The sequence below is a fragment of the Sciurus vulgaris genome (genome assembly GCF_902686455.1).
Source record: "Sciurus vulgaris genome assembly, chromosome: 6".
In the NCBI taxonomy this organism is placed as follows: Eukaryota; Metazoa; Chordata; class Mammalia; order Rodentia; family Sciuridae; genus Sciurus; species Sciurus vulgaris.
Genome location: NC_136466.1, coordinates 172,485,676 through 172,506,001, shown reverse-complemented (window position 1 = coordinate 172,506,001; position 20,326 = coordinate 172,485,676). Strand labels below are relative to the sequence as shown.

Here is a 20,326-nt window from a genome sequence, read left to right as displayed (position 1 = left end):
GAAGGCTTGCTTAAGAGATGCCATACACTGTCACAGATTTAAAGTGTCACTTTTAATGAAATAAGCTTCTAAAGTGTTCTTAATAAAATAGAATCCAGGTGTCTGTTGAACCCTCCGTCCATCCAGCACCAATGTGGGGACTCTGCAAGGAGGGGCCACGAGAAAAGGAAGGGCAACTCCAGAGGCTGCTGTCCAGAGCAGCCGCCGCAGGACCAGCACTGTGGGGAGCGCCCCCCGCAGCACGGAGACCCCGAGGCCTGCCGCGCACATGGGCTGCACGCCCACTTTGCCCCACGCCCAGGTAAGCCCACGCCTTTCTGAGCACTTGGCCGATGCTCACGGTGTTTGCTGTGCCCGTGAGGTTCCTCCTGTTGCCTTCGGGCTTGCTTACCTGCCTGAAGCACCTCGGGGAGGACTCGAGTGCGCTGAGATCTGTGACCCTTGTGCGTTGGGGACCCTGGTGTGCATACACTCGGTGCTGTTCTGTGCTACGCTTGGCACGCTCGTCCCTGCCTCTCTCCCCTCTCCCACGTGCCTAGGCTGCAGTGCAGCTGGGGTCTCTATGTCGGAATTGGCACAGCTGACGGGGAGAGTCTTGTGCATCTGTGTGATCCAAGTGTCATGCCGGGCACTCAGGCTGAGCTCATGGGGCCTTCGGGGCCAGGACGGCCAGCAGTGACCTGGCCAGGTGGCCCTTTGCTGCCACAGGGCATGGCTTGTGGTTCTAGTTCTGGGTGGTGGTCGCAGCCAGGGTTGTGCTTCTGCCCACGCCTCCTGCTCTCGTGGCCCTTCCTGGGATGAGGAGCGTCCACCCTGTGTCCTGCACACCTGGCACCTTGGTCAGCAGAGTGCCCAGGACCCTCCCTTTCCATCAGCTGTAGAGTGCATCCCTTCCTCTCTTGGGGAGGGCACACGTGCTGCATGTCCTTCGAGCTCCTGGAGCGTCCATGAGTTACTCCAGCTGAACACACGTGGAAATGCCCGCCATGCTGAAGGTCCCTGTCTACTGCGTCCAGGCCCAAGGCTCCTGTTGGACCACCTTTGCTCCCTTGTGCCCCTTGCCTCCTGCGTGTGTGCGTGCATGTGTACACAGCTGTGTGCACACACACAACTTGTGAAATGGTACTGTTGGTCCCTGGCCCTGAGAATCGGGTGCAGTGAGCTCCTCTCTGTTGCAGACTCCACAGACATCGAGGACTCCGTCTCCTCATCTCAGAAGTCAAGCGTGTCATCACAGAAAGCACTGAATCCCGTGCCTGGTCCTGAGAAGTACAGGAAGAGGAGGATGCCTGGCGGGAGGTTCCAGGCACCCTCCGACTGGGAGTGTCTGAGCTGCAGCCTGGAGCAGAGTCCCAGCGGGCCGGGCAGCTCTGAGGGCAGGACCCACAGGGCCTTTTCTCACTCGGAGGCTTCGGAGACCCAGGAGCAGATATCTCGCAGCACAAGTGACACCAGAGTGGTGAGCTGGGGTGGGAGGCGGACCACCGGGCCGGGCCTGGTCTGTGGACAGCGAAGGCGGCCCTCGAGTCTGCTGCTCCTTGGCGCTTGCCCCTGCTCCACTGTTCCCTAGGTGCCCAGTGTGGGCAGCTGGAAACGCAGCCGCACGTTAGAGCTGCGTTTCAGTCAGCGTTTCCCTGCTGTGACTCAAAGACCCAATCACGGCAACTGTAGAGGAGGGAAGCCTTCTCTGGGGGCTCGGTTTCAGAGGTCTCATTTCACAGACAGCCGGCTCCATTCCTTGGGGCTCGAGGTGAGGCAGGACATCATGGTGGAAGAGGGAGGCAAATCGTGTGCTAACTAGGGAGCAGAGAGTTTCTACTCGCCAGATACAAAGCGTACCCCGTAGCCATGCCGGAGCCACCCCTCCAGCCACGCCCTGGCACTTCAGCTACCACTTAGTTAATCCCACGGGGGAGTAAACCACTGATTGGGTTAAAATTCTTGTAACCCAATTGTTTTTCCTCTGAACCTTCCTGCAGTATCTCACACTGAGCTTTTGGGGGACACCTTACATCTAAACCATAATATTCTGCCCCTGGTCCCCAAAAGCTCACACCCATCTTACAAGGCAAAATGGATTTCGTCCATTTCCAAGAGTCCCCACAGTCTCAACAGTTCAAGATTGCTCAAAGTTCAATCCAAAGTCGTCTTTGGAGCTCCTGTAAAATTAAAAACGATTTACAAGTATCTAGTAAGTAAAGGCAGAGAGCAGACTTTCCATTCAAAAACAGAGGCACAGAGAGAAGGGATAGGACCGAGCAAGACCCAAGTACAGTGGGCAAGCAAGTCCCATGGCTCCACCTCCATAACCTGGGCTGTGCGGCATCATGATGTCCTCTCTCCGAAGGGCCAGTGTGCACTGTCCCCATGGCCTTGTTGGTCGCAGCCCAAGTGGCCTTTCTGTTGGCGTCTCTCTGCTCTATTCCTGCAGCTTTCTGTGGAGTGTACCACGTGCCTGGCATTCCTTCACCTCGGGGTCCTGAGCAGTTTGCTTCCTCCCCACGTCTCCACACCTGGCCTTCTCAGAGGGGCCTCGGGCACTCTGACCCTGCCGCACTTTGCCTGGCTTCCCAGGCCTTCCTTGGAAATCTTTTTTTTTTTTAATTTAAATATTTTTTATTTTTACACACACATTTTGATTCATTGTACACAAATGGGGTACAACTTTTCATTTCTGTGTTGTACACAATGTATATTCACGCCATTCATCTGATCACACGTGTACATAGTGTAATGCTGTCTGTTTCACTCTACTGTCTTTCCATCCCCACCCCCTCCCTCCCCATTTTCCTCTACACCATCCAAAGTTCCCTCATTCTTCTCTTCCCCCGCCACCCCCCATCGGTGTATATCGTCATGCACTTATCAGAGAAAACATTTGGCCTTTGATTTTTGGTCTTGGCCTATTTCACTTAGCATGATATTTTCCAACTTCACCATTTACCAGCAAATGCCATAATTTATTCTTCTTTATGGCTGAGTAATATTCCATTGTGTGTATATACCACAGTTTCTTTATCCATTCATCAATTGAAGGGTATCTAGGTTGGTTCCACAATCTGGCTATTGTGAATTGAGCAGCTATGAACACTGATGTGGCTGCATCTCTGTAATATGCTGATTTTAACTCCTTTGGGTATAGGCCGAGGAGTGGGATAGCTGGGTCAAATGATGGTTCCATTCTAAGTTTTCTGAGGAATCTCCATACTGCTTTCCAGAGTGGCTGCACCAATTTGCAACTCCACCAACAATGTATGAGTGTGCCTTTTCCCCACATCCACATCAACACTTATTATTGCTTGTGGTCTTGATAATAGCCATTCTAATTGGAGTTAGATGAAATCTTAGGGTGGTTTCAATTTGCATTTCTCTAATTACTAGGGATGATAAGCACTTTTTCATATATTTGTTGATCACCTGTATATCTTCTTCTGTGAAGGGTCTGCCCAGTTCCTTAGCCCATTTATTGATTGGGTTCTTTGTATTTTGGGTGTAAAGTTTTTTAAATTCTTTATAAGCTTTGGAGATGAGTGCTCTGTCTGAAGTGTGTGTGGAAAAGATTTTTCTCCCACTCTGTAGGTTCTCTTTACACATTATTGATTGTTTCCTGTGCCAAGAAAAAACTTTTTTTAGTTTGAATCTATCCCATTTATTGATTCTTGCTTTTATTTCTTGTGCTATGGGGGTCTTGTTAAGGAAGTCTGGTCCTAAGCCAATGTGATGGAGATTCAGGCGTACTTCTTCTGTTTGGTGAAGGATCTCAGACCTGATTCCTAGATCCTTGATTCATTTTGAGTTGAGTTTTGTGCAGGGTGAGAGATAGGGGTTTAGTTTCATTTTACTACATATGGATTTCCAGTTTTGCCAGCACCATTTGTTGAAGAGGCTATCTTTTCTCCATTATAAGTTTTTGGCACATTTGTCTAGTATGAGGTTACTATATTTATGTGGGTATGTCTCCGTGTCTTCTATTCTGTACCATTGATCTACCTGCCTATTTTGATGCCAATACCATGTTGTTTTTGTTACTATTGCTCCATAGTAGTGTTTAAGGTCTGGTATTGTGATACCTCCTGCATCGCTCTTCCTGCCCAGATTTGCTTTGGCTGTTCTGGGTCTTTTGTTCTTCCAGATGAATTTCATGATTGCTTTCTCTATTTCTATGAGAAATATTACAGGGATTTTAACTGGAATTGCATTGAATCTGTATAGCACCTTTGGAAGTGTGGCCATTTTGATAATATTAATTCTGCCTATCCAAGAACATGGGAGATCTTTCCATCTTCTAAGGTCTTCCTCAATTTCTTTCTTCAATGTTTTATAGTTTTCATTGTAGAGATCTTTTACCTCTTTGGTTAGATTGATGCCCAAATATTTTATTTCATTTTATTTTGAGGCTATTGAGAATGGAGTTGTTTTTCTCATTTCCCTTTCAGATGTTTCATTGCTCATGTATAAAAATGCTTAAATATATGTGTGTTGATTTTATAACCTGCTATTTTGCTGAATTCATTGATGAGGTCTAGAAGTTTTCTGGTGGAGTTTTTTGGATCCTCTAAATAGAGAATCATGTCATGAGTAAATAGTGACAGCTTGAGTTTCTCTTTTCCTATTTGTATCCCTTTAATTTCTTTAGTCTGTCTAATTGCTCTGGCTAGTATTTCAAGTACCATGTTGAATAGAAGTGGTGAAAAAGGACATCCCTGTCTTGTTCCTGTTTTTAAAGGGAATGGTTTCAGTTTTTCTCCATTAAGAATGATGTTGGCCATAGGCTTAGCATAAATAGCCTTTACAATTTTCAGGTGTATTCCTACTGTCCCTGTTTTTTCTAGCATTTTGAGCATGAAGGGGTGTTTTATTTTGTTGAACGCTTTTTCTGCGTCAATTGAAATAACCATATGATTCTTATCCTTAAGTCTATTGACATATGGATTACGTTTATTGATTTACAGATGTTAAACCATCCTTGCATTCCAGGAATGAACCCCACTTGATCGTGGTGCACAATTTTCTTAATATGTTTTTGGATACAGTTTGCCAATATTTTGTTGAGGATCTTTGCATCTATATTCATCAAGGATATTGGTCTAAAATTTTCTTTCCTTGATGTGTCTTTGCCTGGTTTGGGTATGAGGGTGATATTAGCTTCATAGAATGAGTTCGGTAGGGTACCCTCCTTTTCTATTTCCTGGAATACTTTGAAAAGTATTGGAATGAGTTCTTCTTTGAAGGCCTTGTAGAACTCGGCTGAGAATCCGTCTGGTCCTGGGCTTTTCTTGGCTGGTAGGCTTTTAATGGCTTCTTCTATTTCATTGCTTGATATTGATCTGTTTAAATCGTGTATGTCCTCCTGGTTCAGTTTGGGAGGAGGAGCATATGTCTCTAGAAATTTGTCAGTGTCTTCGGTACTTTCTATTTTGTTGAAAAACAGATTTTCAAAGTAGCTTCTCATTATGTTCTGTATCTCAGTGGTGTCTGTCATGATATTTCCTTTTTCATCACGAATTTTAGTAATTTGAGTCTTCTCTCTCTTTCTCTTTGTTAGTGTGGCTAAGGGTTTGTCTATTTTGTTTACTTTTTCAAAGAACCAAGTTTTTGTTTTGTCAGTTCTTTGAATTGTTTCTTTTGTTTCAATTTCATTGATTTCAGCTCTGATTTTAATTATTTCCTGTCTTCTACTACTTTTGCTGTTATTCTGTTCTTCTTTTTCTAGGGCTTTGAGCTGTAATGTTAGGTCATTTAGTTGTTGACTTTTCATTCTCTTCTTGAATGTGCTCCATGCAATGAATTTGCCTCTTAGTACCAATTTCATAGTGTCCCAGAGATTTTGATGTGTTGTATCATCGTTCTCATTGACCTCTAAGAATTTTTTTATCTCCTCCCTGATGTTTTTTGTTATCCATGTTTCATTCAATAGCATATTATTTAGTCTCCAGGTGTGGGGTAATTTCTGTTTTTTATTTTGTCATTGATTTCTACTCTCAGTCCATTATGATCTGATAGAACACAAGGCACTATCTCTATTTTTTTACATTTCCTAAGGGCTGCTTTGTGGCATAACATATGGTCTATTTTTGAGAAGGTTCCATGTGCTGCTGAGAAGAAAGTGAATCGGCTCATTGATGGATGGAATATTTATATATGTCAACTAAGTCTAGGTTATTGATTCTGTTATTGAGTTCTATGGTTTCTTTGGTTGGATTTTGTTTGGAAGATCTATCTAGTGGTGACAGTGGTGCGTTAAAGTCGCCCAGAATTATTGTGCTGTGGTCTATGTGATTCCTGAAATTGAGAAGGATTTGTTTTATGTACAGGGATGCACCATTGTTTGGGGGGCATAAATATTTACTATCGTTTGTCTTCCTGATTTATGATTCCCTTAAGCAGTATGAAATGTTCTTCTTTATCCCTTCTGACTAACTTTGGCTTGAAGTCCACTTTATCTGATATAAGGATGGAAACCCCTGCTTTTTTACTGAGTCCATGTGCGTGGTAGGTTTTTCCCATCCTTTCACCTTTAGTCTGTGGAAGTCTTTTTCTATGAGATGAGTCTATTCCAGGCAGCATATTGTTGGGTCTTTCTTTTTAATCCATTCTGCCAGTCTATGTCTTTTGGTTGATGAGTTAGGCCATTAACGTTCAGGGTTATTATTGAGAAATGATTTGTATTCCCAGTCATTTGGCTTATTTTTGGTTTTTAAGTTGGTTTGGTTTCTCCTTTGAGTGGTTTTTCTCTAAGGTAGTTCCTCCCTTTGCTGACCTCCATTGTTGTTTTTCATTTCCTCCTCATGGAATATTTTGTTGAGAACATTCTGTAGTGCAGGCTTTCTATTTGTAAATTCTTTTAACTTTTGTTTATCATGGAAGGATTTTATTTCATCTTCAAATCTGAAGATTGGTTTTGCTGGGTATAGGATTCTTGGTTGGCAACCATGTTCTTTCAGAGCTTGAAATATCTTGGTCCAGGCCCTTCTAGCTTTTAGAGTCTAGGTTGAGAAGTCTGCTGCTATCTATTGGTCTCCCCTTATTTGTAATCTGATGCTTTTCTCTCGCGGCCTTCAAAATCCTATCTTTATTTTGAATGTTAGGTATTTTCATTACAATGTGCCTTGGTGTGGATCTGTTGTGATTTTGTGCATTTGATGTTCTGTAAGCCTCTTGTATTTGATTTTCCATTTCATTTTTCAGGTTTGGGAAATTTTCTGATATTATTTCATTGAATAGGTTGTTCATTCCTCTGGTTTGTATCTCTGTGCCTTCCTCAATCCCAATAATTCTTAAATTTGGTCTTTTTATGATGTTCCCTAGTTCTTGGAGAGTCTGTTCATGATTTCTTAACCATATTCTCTGGGCAACTTTATTTTCAAGATTAAATATTTTGTCTTCGTTGTCTGAGGTTCTGTCTTCCAAGTGGTCTAGTCTGTTGGTGATGCTTTCCATTGAGTTTTTTATTTGGTTTATTGTCTCCTTCATTTCAAGTCTTTCCATTTGGTTTATTTTTGAGAATCTCTATCTCTTTGTTGAAATGATCTTTTGCTTCCTGCAGTGGCTCTTTCAGCTTAATGGTATTATCATTCATTGCCTGCATTTGCTGTCTTATCTCATCCTTTGCTTCGCGAATCATCTTAATCATGTATAATCTGAAGTCCTTTTCTGACATTTCTTCTAACATACTGTCACTGGATTCTATTAATATAGAATCTAGATTTGTTTGGATCATTTTCTTCCCTTGTTTTTTCATGTTGTTCATGGATCTTCCCCTCTAGAGGTGCAGATCTGCGGTATTGCAGATTTCCCCCTATAGGCTTATAGTGGCCCTAATGGTTTCCAAAACCCTTTCTTTAAGGGGGAGATCAATATTAGCAGTACCCAGTTCAGACACTATGCAATCCTAGATCAAATAGCCCCTTTGAGGACAATAACAAAATTGTCTTAATAAACAGAATGAGTTCAAATATTATCTTCAGTAAAACAAAAAGATCTGCAATAAGGTCTGCAGTTTCAAATGGAGGACAAAGAGGATGTGGAGGGGTGTAGGATGTAGCTGTTAATGGGATAAGAACAGAATATATAGAAGTTCTAGAAAATAGAAAGAGTGAGAGTGTAATCAAAAGAAGTTCGTTGTTAGCATGCAAAAAGGGAGAAAGAGACTCTGAGGGACCAGGTAAACGAAAGGAAAATAGAGTGAGAAAAGTAAAGAAATAAAAACTTAACATTTTTCAAGAAGGAGAAAAAAAAATCTACACTCTACCATAGTATTCAAACCTCCCAGTCATCAGTAGCCTGATGGATGAGAGGTACCTGACAATGAGCTTCAAGTCTCCAGCAGGCGTCTCAGGATGGAATTTGCCCCACCTAAAGAGGGAGATGTGGCTTCCAAGATTATCCAAGATGGCCACTCTGGCTTCGAAATGTGTTGGCAAATGGGGAGCTGCAGCTCGGGGTGTGGGCGTGGTCGGCTGGAGGTCTTGGAGGTGGGGTGCGGTTGGTTAGGCAGGGGTCCTGGAGGTCCGGTGTGTTTGGTGTGGTTGTGGGATCCTGGAGGCAGGATGCAATCAGTCAGTCTGGGGGTCCTGGTGATAGGGCACAGTCAGTTGGTCTGGGGGTCCTGGTGGTGGGGAGCAGTCAGTCAATGTGAGGGCCCCGGAGGCAGGGAGTGATTGGTCGGGCTGAGGGATCTTGGAGACTGTGCTCAGTCAGTCCAGCCAGGGGTCCAATGGGGCCTGGCTGTTGTCTCAAAATGGCGGCAGCCACATGTAACCAAACCTGCAGGTACTATGACAGTGAATTTCCAGGCAACAGCAGGCAGCTGGCGGTCCACTGGCAGTCTACGGTCGGTTTGCTAACTGGTGTCGGAGGATCAGGAGGTGAATCTCGGGCAGTGGTTGATGGATAGGTGAAAGGCAGGCAATGGACAGGCAAGAGGCAAGCAAATCGCGGATGATAGGCGCCTGACAGTGAGCAATCTGCAGTCTAAAAGTAGTTGATATGCTGGCAGACTGCAGGTGATCGCAGTAGACAAATGGGGTAAACAGCAGGAGATCAATAAGCGGCAAAAACTGCCTCACCAAGAAACAGATATCCTCTGCTTGAAACCTGAGTTACGGAGCGACAAGGAATGCAGCTTCCCTCTAAGTCTGCCATCTTAGATCTCCCTCTTGGAAATCTTGGTGGAAGCTTCCATGACCCCCTAACTCCAGCATCCTGTATCCCTGTAGAACCAGCACCACGTGGTTGACGCCAAGGTCTGCCGCCATCTGGAGCAGTAGCCAAGCTCCAGGGCCCCTGGCTGCAGCAGCCTCTAGGGTCTGGGTGGCTGAGCATGTTGAAAAACCTCCCTAGGCCCCCTTGTGCAAGAAGGGTGCCCACTGACCTCTTCTCAAGAGAATTTTCACCTTTACTCCCTTGAGCTTGAGGCGGGTGTGGTCTTACCACTCCTGGGATGACCTCACGCCGCCTCTCGTGTGTCTCTGGGCAAAGTCTTCAGCATTTCTGTAGTGCAGAGACGTCTGGACAGCTGCGACTTCCTTAGCCCCAGTTTTACTCCTGCCTTCAAGTCCAAGTTTTCCAGATCTTTCTTCTCTGCTTTCTTGGTCATCACAGTAAGTTTGGCTAAAAGTCACCAGCAATATCCATGCCACCATCTGAATGCTATGTTGTTTAGATATTTCTTCCACCAGATTAAGAAGTCCATTGCTTCTAAAATCAGCCTCACAGAAAGTCTCAGGACACAAAGTGCAGACGACTTCTCAGGCAGAGCACAGCAAGGGTGGGCTCTACTCCAAAGTCCAACAGTGTCCCTTTCTTCTGAAACCTCATGAGCCCTGTCTTCACTGTCCATGGTCCTGTTGGCTTTCTGGTCTTCTGAGCTGCCACCAGAATTGGCCCTTAAACTCTGTTTACAACAATCTAAAGCATTTCCAGCTTGTACTGCTGATCATTTCAAAATTCCTCCCATCAGTTCCAAAAAGCTCCAAAAGCTTTCAGGTTAGTCAGAGCAATGACCCCACTTCTTGGTACCAATGTCTGCTTTAGTCAGCTTTTTTCGCTGCTGCCACTGAAAGATCCGACCCCCCAACTGTGAGGAGGGAAGGTTTATCTAGGGGCTCATGGTGTCAGATGTCTCAGTCCACAGACAGCAGGCTCCACCTCTCAGGGCTCAAGTGAGTCTGAATGTCATGGCAGAAGAGTGTGGAGGAGGGAAGTAGCTCACACGATCAGGACGCAGAGTCTCCACTCGCCAGATACAAACATGCACCCCAAAGCCACGCTCCCAGAACCCCCCTCCCACAGTACCACTCAGTTAGTCCCATCAGGTGATTAACTCACTGATTGGGTTAAGGCTTTCACAACCCAGTCATTTCTCCTTCAAAACCTTACGTTGTCTCAAGTGTGAACTTTTGGGGGACGCCTCGCATCCAAACCTAACAATGGAGTAAAAATGAGAGGAAGAAAGATATAAAATGTCTGAATGAGAAACAAAGTGCTTCCACTGAGGTGGCGGAATCTGTTTGGCAGGGGTGGATAGTTGTTCTTTATGTTTATTCTTGAGCTCTGAAACCCTTGCCTCAAGGATTGGGGCTTGTCTTTGTGTTCCTCGCCCAGCCGAGCCATCGTGGGTGCTGACAAGCTGTGCACTCCCATAATGAGGTGGTGCGGAGCACTCCAAGTTGGAGTCCAGTCTCATCGGAGCTCCGGAACTCTGGCAGTGGGTGTCTGAGATCCGATCATGCCTCCTGTCGCTGGGGAGTTGCTGTCTCTGCTGGAGGTCTGGCTCTCCGGGCCTCTGGTTGAGGACACTTTTAGGGCATAGGAACTCACCCTTCACAGATTTCACCTGCACTCTCTGAACGTGGGTCGAAGGCATCGCCTGGAGCGCAGACGCTTCTTCCCAGGTGCTACGCCCGTGCAGAGGGAGCGCTCTCTCCTTTGTCCCGAGCCTGAACGCCCCGGGCACAGTGCCCCTGTCCCATTCCAGTCACTCTGGTTCAGGCACCCTCAGGACTGTAACAGGCACCTGCTGGTCCACTGGCAGCTTCCTCTGTGAGTCCCCGATCTGTTTCTGCTCACTGTGCGGCTCTCAGATGGCCGTGCAGGTCATCAGCTCCCACAGACGCACGCCCACAGCGGAGGGTGCGAAGGGCGGCCTCCCTGTTCCACAGGCCAGTGTTTTTGGAAAGTGTCTTGATCTACCAGGGCTTCCTCTCTCCCTGCTGTGTCCCCCGTGTTCTCAGCAGCCACACTGTGCGTCTCTAGTGTGCCATTACCTCGTGCTGCAGTTTCAGACTTCCTGAGGCTCTGGCCTCTGTGCACCCTAAGTGTCAGTGGTCCTGGTGAGGAGCTGTCTGGTGCTCAGGAGCAGCTGTGACCCTGACCTTCCCTCCCAAGGCCCAGTGCTTGCAGTGACCTGCCCTCCCATGGACTGACAGTCCGTTTCATGTTTTCGTCTCCTTCACAGCCGTCTCCCAGACCACACTCGGTCGCTCCTCCTGGGAAGAGGGCTGCGCTGGAGTGGGCTCTCCTGGAAGCGCTTCTGGACCTGGTGGACAGGCACTGGAGTGGCTGCAGGTCCCTGCATGGTGACCAGGACTTCCTCGGTGAGTCTAGAAGTGCAGTGGTCTCCACTCCAGGCAGCACCTCCTGGCAGGTGCTGCTGACCCGCCAGTTGTGTCCTCTGCGTACACACCGTGTGGGTCTCTGGAGAATCTGTCAGGTCATCCCAGTGCTAGGAAGGCGACATCCTCCGGTGAGTAGGATGTGATCCCACTGCGGCCTCCCTACGGCCTGCTTCTTTGCGTAGCTGGGGCTGTTGGGAAGCACCGGCAGGTCTGTGGCTGTGCTCTGATTTCCCTGTCTCCACGCGGCGGTTTGCAGGTGGGAATCAGCTTCCACCTTCTCCAGTACGTCTTGTGTGTTTGGTTGGGCACAAGTCTGGATTTGCAGAGCGTCTGGTAGAAATGACGTGGGGCCAGCAGGAGCCCCTCCCTAGAGAGGGCTGGGTCTGTCTGCTTCTCTGAACTGACGACCATGTGGGAGTGTGCAGGGGGCCTCCCGCCGTCCAGTGTGGAGCCTGAGCTCAAGCAGCCGCCTTCTCCCTCTCACAGCCCGGGCTGCCTGTTAGTGTCCTGCCAGGCTTGCTGGGGCAGATCCTGGACAGCACTCTGAGCTGCCTCCACTGCCACCCACTGGGGCTTCAGTGCCTCCTCTCAGTGTCATTGTGGCCTCCTAGGTCTTCCTGGGTCAGAGTGCCCTGAAGGGCTGCAGCCCCCAGGCCCTGACCCCTGCCTCCGCACCCTCTTCCTGTGGCAGTGGGGTGAGTCCATGGTGCCCAGGCTGCTGCCCGTGGACTGCCAGGCTCTTTGCAGGATGAGCCTCCCCAGCATTCACCACACTGCTGCAGACGTGGCTGCGGGTATTTGCAGTCTCGGCTTGCAAGTCACCTTTTTCCTAGAATACAAACTATTGAGAATCAACCTGACTGCACGTCAACACTCCCAGGCAAGCTGACCTTGAGGTCCTGCTGTCCCCTGTGCCTCTCCATGTTCTCAGGACACATGGCCACCTGTGGGGCATGTTCTGTTTGGGCCCACCCTTCAGCTGTAAATGATGTAATAGAATTTCCTTTTTACTACAGCTCAAGCAAGGCACATTTTGTCATCTGTTCAAGAATTTGCAGCGGCTCAGGACAGTTCAGAACCTGGGAATGAAGAAATTAGCTACCTGGCCCTTGAAAATAAATCCCTACAAAACCGCCTTGCTGAGCACCAGCAGCAGTACACCACGGCACTGAACGAGGTGACATCGGAGCTCAGCAGCACGCGCAGAGAGATGGTGCGCACCGCCCCTGTGCGGGAAGATGGAGGCAGGAATCTGGAGCTTGTTCATGGCCCCAGCTGCAGCCCCTGGTCTCCTCTCCTGCTCCTCCAGAGCCATGGAATCCTTTCCTGCCCGGTGTTTGCTTCCCCAGGGGCTCTGCCTGACTTTCACGCCCAGACCCCATGCAGGTGGTGAATTGGCAGTGGCAGGCTCTCTGGTTGTCCCTATTCTGCCTGCCAGCTGTCTCTTCTTAGAGGGTCTGGTGGGAGATGAGGACAAGGGGCCAAAGCCAGGCTCCCGGGGCAGTCTTTTGTCCCGGTAACTGAGATTCCAGTTAGCTGGGTGATTCCAGGGCCAGGAAGTAGGTGGCCAGTGTGAGCATGAGGAGCCCTTCACCACCAGGTGTCACCCAAGGGCAGCTAGAGCCGCAGGCTTGGCCCTTGGGGCTGAGCTAACCCTGGCGGGTCCTGGTGTGTTGAGAGCACTGGGTGTTTGCCTGCCTCAGGGTAGAGAGTGCAGGCTGAGGAGCAACCGGCCAGGCCCAAGGTGAGCACTGGCCTTCTGGGTGAGCTCTGCAGCTGTGCACACTGCCCCTGGCAAGCAGCTGGGTCCAGACGCAGCCTCTGGGTGAGCCACGCTGGCTCAGCTACCCACCATCTGAAGGCCTGGTGGTCAGATTCTTGCCCAGGCTCCCTCACGGTGTCCTCCGAGGGCCCTTCAGGACTCCTGAAGTCCTTGCAATATGGGCAGTGCTAAGGGAACCAGGCCTGCCCGGTGTGGGAGTTCGTGAGCTCTCGTCCCTGCTAAGGTGTGCTGGCCCAGCCCCCAAGAGGGGGGACCACGGGGCCGTGCTCGCGGGGGGCTGTGGGGCCTTGCGCCATTGCAGCAGCTGCCTGACCTGTCCTCTGCCTTAGCCGCCCCTTTGTAAAACCGTGAAAACCACAGAATTACTGGGACAAAGGTGTGAAACTGCCTGGCACAAAACGTCTTTGTCTTATGAGCGCTTACCTGAGAAATCCCACAGGAGGCTTCACTTTCCAAGAAAAGAGAAAACGGCGAGGCAACCCAGGCAACCCCTGATGCAGACCCGCCGTGCATCCGGCACACACTGGAGCATGTGCAGAGTGCCGCTTCTGCAGGGCCCTCGTGGGGAAGCACCCTGGGCGCTGTGTACGAATTTGACGTGCGTGTCTCTTCTGTGCCCTTAGGAAACCTTGAGACAACATTTGGACAAATCTTTGGAAGAGAATAGCAGCTTGAAATCTCTTTTATTCAGCATGAAAAAAGAAGTAAAAAGTGCAGATGCTTCAGCTGCGCTGAATTTGCAGCTCTCCGGTGAGTTTGCAGGTCGTGGGTGGACTTCGCGGGGCCATTCTGGCCAGCGGCTGGAGCAGCACCTGCCCTCTCTGGGTGGAGTGCGCGCCTGCCGCTGTCATGCAGTGGCCTCCATGGCTCTATGGAGACTGTGCTAGCACCTGGAGGCCCGTCTGCGGAGGAGGGCGGAGGCCATCAGGGCGTCTGAGAGGCATTCGACGCCCTAAGTCCAAACACAGGCTGCAAACAAACCTACACACTGCTGCGAAGCCACGTGCCCTCAGACGAGGCGAGGCGGGGAGGAGAGCGGCTCCTGGTTTCCGCCGGCTTCCTGCCACCTCTCCTGACTCTTCAGCGCCCTGGTCTGAGGACTTGGCGGAGTTTGTCGAGGTGCTCTGGGGGCTTGTGCTCCGGCTGCAGGTCCAGCTGTTCTCACTTCCCTCCCTCGCTTTCTGTGGCTCTGTGTTGCCACTTTAGGAAACGTACACTCGCTATTTCAGGTTAGAGGTCGGGGTTGTAGGAGGAGGCGTTGGTGGTCTGTGTCCACGGTATCTCTGGGAGGTTGCGTCCCTGGGGCTCGCCTCCTCTCGGGAGAAGCCCTCCTTGGAGGCAGGGCAGCCACCCTGGCTGGCAGCTTCCCACCTGGCCCGCCGGCTGCCTGTGCAGCCTGAAGGCAGCGTGGAGGAGGGTGCCCTTGGCGTGCCCGTTCCTCGTGTTGGGCCTTGTGTTGAAAGACAAGAGTGCTTTCCATCCTTTTCCTTTTGCAGATCTAGACTTTTCCTCGTTTACTTCCGTTTCTGAGACTTGACTTGCTTGCACTTGGGTTCCTTCTAGTTTGGCTTTCGTCTCTAGTGTGACTCTCCTGTTGCTAATTCTGCTCTGAATTTTCTGACGCTTTCTGATTCCGATGCAGATTGCCTCTTATTTCTTACATAATTTCCTCTCTATTTGTGCTGGTCTTGCAAGGGTGTGTGGAGGTCTGACCTGCCCTGTGCTCCAGCTGTCTGCCTGTGGGGACACGCTCCCAGCGGCCACGGGGCTGGACTGCCGTGCTTTTCTGCTGTTTGTTTCACGTGAGATCTGTACTCCTGGACCTCTGTGCGGAGGCAGGTCTGGCTCCTCGGCACGGCAGCTCCTGCTGGGCATTCTTTGGCCTGTCCCGCCTCCCTCAGGGTCCCTTCCTGCTCAGACCTTCCCTGGAGCCACGCTTCTCTGTGGTGGGGCCTCTTCCTCAGCCCTTCAGACTCTGTGGGGCCCTGGGACCCCCGTCTCACCCTCACCAGGGAGGTGGGGCCTCCCCGTGTCTGCCGTGGTTCCTTGTGGACCCAGGACAACAGGAACCCTTGAGGACATGCCCACCTCAGTCCCATCAGATGACCTGCTGCCCCTGCCTCCCTGAGACAAGCCCCAGGAGCCACCTGGGGCTGCCCGGCCCCTGCACTTGCGACTTGGAGGCACCTTAATTCTTGCTCACAGGGTTCTGGTTTTTATCTGGTTACTTGGGTGTCTGGGAGATCCTGAGACCTGCTACCACTGCCCTGTCCCCAGAATTCCTTTCACTCAGGCCCTGGAGAGTGAGGAGACGGACTCTGGGGGGCAGCACAGTGTCCAGCACCTGTGGACACACCCCACAGAAAAACCTGCCATCAGCCTCGGCCGTTACTGTCCTCTCTGTCTTCCTAGCTGTCTCCGACCTTGCGTGGCTCTGTGGTAGTGTATGGATCTGTTTGCATCCTGTGTTTGGATTTAGGGAGTCGAGAAATGCGGTCTTTATTTCCCTCTTGAGTTGGAAACAGAGACAGGAGTTGGGTGGATGCATTCTGAAATTCTGCTCTGGCTCTGATGGGCGAGGAATCAGAGGACACATCAGAGCCTCAGCTCTAATGCCTCACCCGAGCCTCAGGCTGATCCAGTGCTGGGAGCCTATGTGATGCCAGCCCACCCTCCTCATCTCCTGTCCGCCCTCTGCACCAAGCTGTGGCTGCAGAGCAACTTGAGAGCAGAACCACAGCCTCAGCACAGAGGGGAGCTGGAGGGACCTTAGTGCAGGTGTCCACCCATCTCGAGTCTCTCTAGAAGCAGGCCTTTTCCAGATCCGCGTCCTCTGACGGCCCAGGGGCAGCGTGAGCTGGTGCTGAGGACTGTGGTGAGGCCGTCTCTCCCTGGCCAGGACTGCAGACGAGTGTGAAGCGACTGTCCGGTGAAGTTGTGGAGCTGAAGCAGCACCTGGTGCACTACGACAGGATCCAGGAGCTGACCCAGATGCTGCAGGAGAGCCACAGGTGCCGGCCCAGCCGAGGGGTTCTGGGAGGATGCCCAACCCTGGAGGGCACTGGGTAGCTGGGACATTCTTTTGAATGTCCAGGACCCACAGCCTCACTGAGAACTTCTGTGAACATCTAGCTGAGGCGTGGGTGCTGAGGCGTGGGTGCTGGGGCGTGGGTGCTGGGTTGTGGGTGCTGGGTTGTGGGTGCTGGGTTGTGGGTGCTGAGGCGTGGGTGCTGGGTTGTGGGTGCTGAGGTGTGGGTGCTGGGTTGTGGGTGCTGGGTTGTGGGTGCTGAGGCGTGGGTGCTGGGTTGTGGGTGCTGAGGCCTGGGTGCTGGGTTGTGGGTGCTGAGGCGTGGGTGCTGGGTTGTGGGTGCTGAGGCGTGGGTGCTGGGTTGTGGGTGCTGAGGCGTGGGTGCTGGGTTGTGGGTGCTGAGGCGTGGGTGCTGGGTTGTGGGTGCTGGGTTGTGGGTGCTGAGGTGTGGGTGCTGGGTTGTGGGTGCTGGATTGTGGGTGCTGGGTTGTGGGTGCTGAGGCGTGGGTGCTGGGTTGTGGGTGCTGGGTTGTGGGTGCTGAGGTGTGAACCCTGATCGTGGACCCCAAGGCGTGGTCCCTGAGCTGTGACCTCTGACGTGTTGGCCTGAGTCTGTGCCCCCAGCATGGGCAGGGCACCAGGCATGGTCCGTCTGCCCTGGAACCTGACTGGTGTCCGCAGGTCATGGGATTTTGGCCTCGTGGGCAGGGCAGGTGCACACCCATCATGCAGAGCAGAGCTTTGCCTCGGGCTCGTGCTAGCTGTCCCTGGCCGTTGCCCTGAGCTGGCGCCTACTCGGGGTGGGCAGTGGCCGTCTCTAGTGGAACGGCAGAGGTCCCTGTGGCTGCTCTGTCCCACCTGTGCCACCCTAACTGCCTGCGGGCTCCTGCAGGCGGGCTGTGCAGGCCGCTGGGAACTGAGGAGCGGGTGGGATGCAGCCACACCCCAGAGCCCCGCCATGAGTGTGATGGCCGGGCTTTTCCACCGCCAGTCACCGTTTGGGATCAGCACATGGACTGGGCATCCCAAGAGTTGTATTCTGAGCCCTTTGGGAGTCAGGGCGTTATTTTGCTGGCCTTAAAGGGTGTCCTCCTCACCTCAAGACCCACACATGGCGAATGCTGAGGGGCCATTTGTCCACTCATCGGCTTACGGTGTTGAGCAGTGCCTGCTGGGCAGCCCAGCTGGGCCAGGGGTGAGGTGGGCACAGTCCATTCTGGTCAGGAAGGACAGAGCAGATGGACAGTCCCCAGTGGGAAGTGGGAGATGACCAGGCCATGCCAGGTAGTAGACCTGGGCATTACCAGGAAGGGAGAGGACCTGTCTCAACAAGGGCTAAGGGATGGCCACTGCTTTGGCCAGGCGGCGGTGCAGGGGACAGTGCTGCTGGAGGGTAGCAGCGGGCCCTGCGTGAGCAGTCAGAGGTGCCTCCCTGTTGTCCTGCAGCTCCCTGGTCAGCACCAACGAGCACCTGCTGCAGGAGTTGGCCCGGGCGCGGGCACAGCACAGGGCGGAGGTGGAACAGATGCACTGGAGCTTCCAGGAGCTCAAGAAGACGGTGGCCCTGTTCCCGCCCCGCAGCGCCAGCCTCGGGGGCCGCCAGTCCTGCTGACCTGCCGTCTGCTGCAGCCTCATGGCCGCACCTTCGTGTTTCTCTGCCTCTGTTTGCTGCAGAGGCTCGTCCGTCTGTGACTACCTTGCGATTCTTGAAGTGTGTTCGGGGTTTTAGCCACGCTTTCTAAAATGTCCTAAAATGACAGGCCTTTGCCTGTTAGGAGACAAAAACCATCTTTTCATCAAATATCCCGAGATGAAGTGAATGTGGTTTTCTTCCTAAGGTGAGAGAGATCTGTGTGTGATCATTAAAATGCTAATTTTTTGTGACAAGTAGTCCTCACTGAACTCACATATTGTTCTGAAAAGTTAAGTTTTAAGAGTTTTAAGTGACTTTTTAAATTATACGTGAGTCTCTCATTGAATTGTTTGGTGGAAACAGGCAGCCATGGTGGGGGAGTGGGAATTGGGAAGTTCCCAGACTGTGGAGGGACACTTGTAAGATGGGAGAAGCACTTGAAACTATCGTCCTGTGACGTTGACGTGTCACAGTGAACACATCTGCTCTTGTCCTGCCTTCTGCTTGCAGCCCATTTCTGAGAATCGTATCAGGACGTAAAAATAAGTTCTTAGTTTGGAGACTTACTTCATATGTTGTCCTTGCTTTGGTAAAACAAGGTGATTTTTAAAACTGTGTTTGCTTTAGCAAGAAAGAGCTCCTGTGGTCCCAGGCTCTCCAGACGAGGAGCACCGGCCTGTGATCCTGGCGGTGCTGCTTTGTGGGCTGCAGTCACAGATGGCTGCTCTTCTCCTTTTTTAATAGTGCTTCTTAAGAGGAAGTTCAGACTTTAATATCAAAGTATTTGGGATCTAATTGTAAAAAGAACTCTTCCATAGTCATTGTGATACTATGAAGTACATACTCAGCCTCTGCCCAGCTTCCTGACATCCAGCTCCTAAACCCTGAGATCTCCCAAGTGCCTTTGGGTGCTCATGAGCTGACTGCACTCTGCCCCTCAGTAGCTTCAGAATGGGCCGGAACCAGAAGTCCGAGGGTTTCAGCCTCCCCTCCACGCCCGGGGGAGACCCATCGCGACGTGGTCTGTCATACCTGCCTGAGGAAGCTGCCACAGAAACCTGGGGGAGCAGGGCTTGGGGGCTCCAGGGAGTCAAGCACGTGGGGTTCCTGAGGCGGCTCAGCTCAGCCTCTGCAGTGCGCCTCAGGGCAAGCCAGTGAGCATGGGCACGCGCTTCCCTGAGTCCTGCCGGTGCTGCAGGACATCACCTGAACCCAGAGCAAGGGCCCCTGTTGGCGTTGCAGGGGGTGTGCACCAAGTGCCCGATGGCTGCTGGAGGAGGTGGGCTCGGGAGGCTCTGCGTTGGTCTGCTCCTCTGCCGACCAGGAGGGCACCAGAGGGCTGCAGCGCCACCGGATCTTAGGTGTGCACTGCACCTCGCGGGGCTCCTGTGCGTGCTGTGATGGCGGAGGACCTCTTGGATGGCCCTCAGCTGGGTCCGGGACCCCACCCTGCAGCCGAGGACCTCTGCCTCTCCCTCGCCCGCCACCTCCACACCCTCCCCTTCCGTCACACTCAGGATGTCCGACTATTTCTGACCTTTTGCGTTTCACAAGTGTGCTGAGCCCTGATTTCCTGAACGAGTGGACATGACCAAGGTTCTAGGACAGTACTAACCTGACTGGTGCTGGGCGATCACTGCTTCATGGCAGCGCCGACTGTCCTGCTTCATGGCTGAGGGTGCCCTTCTTATCGGGATCTGCGTCAGTTCAGTCATAGTGTGAGCTAGGCTGTCTCCTTCCCTCTCGGTGTCCAGCGTTTACGGTGTGATCATTTCCTCCAAGACCTTGGTGGCACTTGCCAGTGAAGTCACTTGTGCCTGAACCGTTCCTTGGGGGAGATTTGGACGAGTCGCTCCTTCTCAGGGAATCCGGCCTCCTGGAGCTGGGTCGGGGCCACCTGACCTGCAGGGTCCTGCAGGGCTGAGCAGAGAGGCTGCGGGCCCTCCGACAGCTGCCTTGACCCCAGGACCTTGGCAGCCACATCACAAGGGCAGAGGGCGCACTCCTGTTGAAGAGACCCTCACTGACCAGGTGGACTTTGTGTGCATGAGAGGTCAGTTCGTGTGTCCAGCTGCCCTGAGCCTGCTCGTGGCACACACCCCTGGGCCACCTCCGGGACCATGCCCCCGCCCCTGTGCTGAGGCATGTTTAGTCCCACAGAAGGTCTTCATGGTCACTGGTATTCTCTTTGCTCAGCTTCCTTTGCATCCCAGATACTCCACGGCTAACTCTTTCTGTCTGCGTTTAGAATTTCTTGATGGTGG

At 51.6% G+C, this 20,326-nt stretch overlaps 1 protein-coding gene across 5 annotated transcripts in view; it reads left to right on the top strand.

Annotated features, from left to right (window-relative positions):
• CEP72 (centrosomal protein 72) overlaps nucleotides 1–18,694 on the top strand; it is a 42,688-nt gene extending 23,994 nt beyond the window's left edge. For 2 of the 5 annotated variants that reach the window (XM_079144535.1, XM_079144537.1), the window contains exons 6-11: nucleotides 92–301; nucleotides 1,179–1,459; nucleotides 11,459–11,597; nucleotides 12,635–12,831; nucleotides 14,025–14,151; nucleotides 17,876–18,694. In XM_079144535.1, the coding sequence (XP_079000661.1) occupies nucleotides 92–301; nucleotides 1,179–1,459; nucleotides 11,459–11,597; nucleotides 12,635–12,831; nucleotides 14,025–14,151; nucleotides 17,876–18,171 (1,250 nt within the window). In that variant the 3' untranslated portion in view covers nucleotides 18,172–18,694. Of the gene's footprint in view, nucleotides 1–91; nucleotides 302–1,178; nucleotides 1,460–11,458; nucleotides 11,598–12,634; nucleotides 12,832–14,024; nucleotides 14,152–16,223; nucleotides 16,413–17,875 lie in introns of those variants that run through there. The other 3 variants (XR_013764583.1, XM_079144536.1, XM_079144538.1) reach the window with 3 other exon arrangements.
• Nucleotides 18,695–20,326: the final 1,632 nt, after the last annotated feature.